Source organism: Silene latifolia, chromosome 6 (genome assembly GCF_048544455.1).
Source record: "Silene latifolia isolate original U9 population chromosome 6, ASM4854445v1, whole genome shotgun sequence".
NCBI classification, from domain to species: Eukaryota; Viridiplantae; Streptophyta; class Magnoliopsida; order Caryophyllales; family Caryophyllaceae; genus Silene; species Silene latifolia.
Window position 1 is genome coordinate 103,247,030 of NC_133531.1, and position 4,407 is coordinate 103,251,436.

At 37.3% G+C, this 4,407-nt stretch overlaps 1 protein-coding gene across 1 annotated transcript; it reads left to right on the forward strand.

Annotated features, from left to right (window-relative positions):
• Nucleotides 1-2,218: 2,218 nt before the first annotated feature.
• LOC141658886 (uncharacterized) lies at nucleotides 2,219-3,175 on the forward strand. The gene is made up of 2 exons (XM_074465639.1): nucleotides 2,219-2,763; nucleotides 2,885-3,175. The coding sequence occupies exons 1-2, from the start codon at nucleotides 2,299-2,301 to the stop codon at nucleotides 2,957-2,959; spliced, it is 540 nt and encodes a 179-aa protein (XP_074321740.1). The 5' UTR covers nucleotides 2,219-2,298; the 3' UTR covers nucleotides 2,960-3,175.
• The last annotated feature ends 1,232 nt before the right edge of the window (nucleotides 3,176-4,407 follow it).

Genomic DNA, 4,407 nt, shown 5'->3' on the forward strand with positions numbered 1-4,407 from the left:
GTAATTTTACCCCTTTTAAATGTAACTTTAGTCATTGGAGTCGTAACTTTAGTCATAATAGTGCCTTGTACGTGGAAATTTGAATTAATATATTTTGCTATTATAACTTTAGTCCTTTCAAGTGTAACTTTTGTCCTTCAAGACTGTAACTTTAGTCTGAAGGTGTAAATTTAGTCTATAGAGATTGACTTACGAGTGTAACTCTAGTCCGTAAAATTGTAAGTTTACTCATCAGAATTGTAACTTTATACTAATAAATCTTTTTTCAACATAACCACCATCCAACCACCTCATACCCCAACCACCACAGCACCACCACCTCCAAACCGCAACAACCAACAACAACATCAACCACTTATTATCTCAGATATGAAAAAAAAAAAGAGAACGAGAAGGCGGCAGACCCACCACGCACCACCAACTCGCTCCCACCACCACCTCCACCTCCAAACCGCAACAACCAATAACACCACCATATAGTAAAAAAAAAAAAAAAAAAAAAAAAAAAAAAAAAAAAAAGAAGAAGAGGGAGCCGGCCTACCCAACGCACCACCAGCCGCAAAAACGCCCCAACCGCCATTAAAAACGCAACAACCAACAACAACACCAAAAGCTTTTAATCTTAGATCTGAAAAAAAAAATAAGAAGGGAAGGAGGCAGCAGACGTGGTGGGTATGAGGGAGGAGAGGGAGAAGACGGAGATGGCGGTGGAGGATCGCGTGACCAAGCCTCGGATCTGAAAAAAAAAGAGGACAAAATGATATGGTGGCGGAGGGGAGGACTGCGGCGGCAGAAGAAGAGGGAGAAAAGGAAGATGGCGTGGTGGTGGTGTCGATATGGTGGTGGCGAGGACGGCGCAGGTGGCCGGTGGTGGCCTGGTGGGCGGCTGAATTTAGGAGAGAAAGGTGAGAGAGAGATGTGAGTGAGATGTGAGAGACAATTAGGGTTTGGTTGGTTTTAATTTTGGCCATCCATTTAAATTTAATCTCCACCACTCATCTATTAGATCCAAAGGCCTATATTAGGACTTATGGACTCAACCAAAAAAGGTGAACTTACATGATCCTTTCTATATATATACTCCCTCCTATTCACCATTTTCTTCCCTATTTCCTTATTCGGATTATTCGGGTTTTCTTCCCTATTTCCTTTTTTGGGTTGATTTGTGTGGTCCAAATTAAATTACATGTGTGAGGTAGTGTGTTTTATGTTCAAAATCGATTTCTTATTCCTCACAAAAAGGAAAGGGGAAGAATATAAATGAATAGGAGTGAGATATATATATATATATATATATATATATATATATATATATACATATATATATATATACATATACATATATATATATATAACAAAGAGACTTACGTATTTATGAAAATGATTTACCTCAACACCTATAATATCTACAATAAAGGAAACAAATAACAATGGGCAAGATTATAGGGAGAGCAAATAGCTCTCTTGGGTTGCCCAGCAACGGCTACATGATGCCGTGTAAACGGGGTTGCTAACATTATCCCTCACATCTAAACCAATGGTAGATATTCTTTATCACACTGACTTCATTAATGCGTTTCACCAACGTGAATATCTTTAGTTACATATTATTAAAAATTATAAAAATTTGATATTCTTATATATTTATGACGATAAATCAAACAAAATCTCACATGACTATATTTTGTCTTATAGATTAAAAATAATATCAAAAATTCTCTACGGTCATGAATATGCCGAAAAACAAGTGTTATTTTTGGTTTTGAATGAGAGATGAATTTATTTATAAAATGATATTGAATACTCAGAAGTCAGAACTTGTCTTTAGTAACCATGACTTTCTCTTTTGGAATCACACTTTTTTCCCCCTAAATGTTACGGAGAATGATTTGGGCTTTCACTTAGTTTGGTCCGTCTCTTTACAAACCACTGCATCATTTTCCATCCCTAAATGAGCGAGCTCTGTCGTATTTCATTCCACAGCCGACGTGAAACCATTCTTGATAATAACTATTAATAAGTGTCGACACGTATCCATTTTCTTTAATTTCCTATTTTATTAAATAAAAATCAATTGTAGCGATATGCGAGGTCGGTAGAAAAATCTACGCACCACGCGGCACTTCTCCCCATCGTTTAATCTGATCCAGCCACCTCGAGACCCTTTTCTCCACGTGTCTCCCTTCTCTTCTATATATATCCAAACGCCATTAAAATAAGTATTCCCCACTTCTTCCATTCCTATCCCATTTTCTAGCTATACTCTTCAAAAACGACCCCCCAAAACAACAAACAAACATGACTAATAACGTGGTAGTGGATATGACCGGAATTTCCCCGGACCCGGACGAATTCCGGATGGTTAGCCCGGCTGTTAACAAGGAGGGTAAGCTACCACGATGGTGCACTGACGACGGTCAAGGCGCTAAACGTAATATATCACCACCAATCGAGTGGTATAATATACCAAAGGAGACCAAGAGTTTGGCCTTGGTGGTGCAGGATATTGACGCCCCTGATCCAAGTAGTCCGCTAGTTCCGTGGACCATTTGGGTCGTGGCGGATATCCCGCCAACCTTGAAAGGCTTGCCTGAGGGATTCTCGGGCAAGAATGATAAGTTGAGCGGGGAATATGAGAAGGTTGTGGAAGGGAATAATGATGACAAAATTCCTGGTTGGAGGGTTCCTATGATGCCTAACCCTGGTCATCGTATTGAGTTTCGTTTGTATGCTTTGGATGATGAGGTTCACCTTGGCAGAACGGTAACATCTTTTTTTTATTTTTAATTCTCAAGTACCTTGACCTTCAAAATGTTTGAATTTTTGGTCTAATTAATGTTGTCATTTCATCCAAGTGTATAATAATGTAGATGTCATTGTGTAGGTGACAAAAGAGAGGTTGCTTGACACGATCCAGGGACATGTCATCGGTGAAGCTGCTTTTATCACCCTCCATTAATGACACTTGGTTATTCAATGATGTTCGGCCATATTTTCTCAGATTGTATTTTTTTTTTTTTGGTTCACATGGAGTAACTATCTTGCAGGTAAGAATCGAACCTTCAACTTCTCGAGATCTCTTACCACTTGAGCTATCTCTTGTTCTTAGATTATCTCGGATTGTAAATAAGCGTTGATATTGTACGTCAGAATAAATGGACGTAGCTTGGTGCAAGTTATTTGTGTTCTTAATGATGTTAATTATTTGAGCGTACTTGTGTACAATATGGGTCTGGCTGTTTTGGGTACCTCACGTAGACACAGTTAGTTCGGTCATTTTTCAATGTCATCTGCTTCATGTGTGTTGCTTGTCGTTTTAATGGGGGTTCACTCCTTAAAAAGTCATTGTTTTTGGGCTGATTATTAAAAGGGAAAATGAGGGTTTCTACTTTAAATTTGATTGAACAAGGGTGTTTTTCGGAAATATCCACGGGTGTTTTAGGTAGGCAAGTAAGTGAACTCCCATTAAAACGGGAGTAGCGGGTTTATAATGAAGCGTGCGGTGTCGCTTTGTTGTAAAAAAAAAGGGTTTTTTGATAACTGTTACCACATATAGTTCAGATTTTACTAACTGCTACCAAAGTAAAATTTCTTTAAAGACTGCTACCAATATTGTTGGTTCGGTTTAAAACTAACTACCAAATTAACACGAACCACCTATTTATGTATGAAAAGACAATTATACCCCTATATGACTCACTCACTCATATCATTCCATTACCCAAACTTATCCCCTTTTAATCAAGGTTAATCTCAAGTGGATTTCTTCAATTTTATTAAAAGCATCTCTGGATTTCCCTCAATGTAATCAAATTCTATCAAAGTTGTCTCCTTTTCAATTTGAGCATATTTTTTGTCAGCTTAGATCATCACATTCGTTAATTATATCCCCCCTTAAACTTCTCATTTTACTCCCAATTAAATTGGGAATTATGCAAATCAGTTAAATCGTCTAAAGTTCTTCCCCAAATCAGCTAAATTCCAGATTAGGGTTACATCATATCTAAACAACCCAATGTGTTCCTATCCCCGGTACGTTGTCAACTTCGATCAACTACGAAAAATCGTCCATCATAGCATATAACATCATCAAATTGATTCTCCTTTCTCTCCCTGATTTCGATTATCTTCCAATTTTCATGGCCCTTATTCCAAATAACAATTTCACCATATGTATTCAACCCTAATACATAAAACTTGATCCTCAACTTCTTTTTTTTTTCACAGAAATTGATGAACTAAAATCTTTTGAAATCAAATCTACTATCTTCAGAAAAATATCAATCAATTTAAGACGATAAGATAGACACACCTCAAGATTTTGAAAACCAAATAAATTAACCCGGTTTTTGAAAAGCCTAGATGAAAAATAAAGCTTTTCCTTTGCTAAACGGGTTCTAAAGATCC

Excerpts from the sequence above, each read along its gene's own strand:
- LOC141658886 (XM_074465639.1), top strand. The coding sequence starts at position 2,299 with ATGACTAATAACGTGGTAGTGGATATGACCGGAATTTCCCCGGACCCG. Across the intron at positions 2,764-2,884 it reads AGGTTCACCTTGGCAGAACG|GTGACAAAAGAGAGGTTGCT; the intron begins GTAACATCTTTT and ends GTCATTGTGTAG.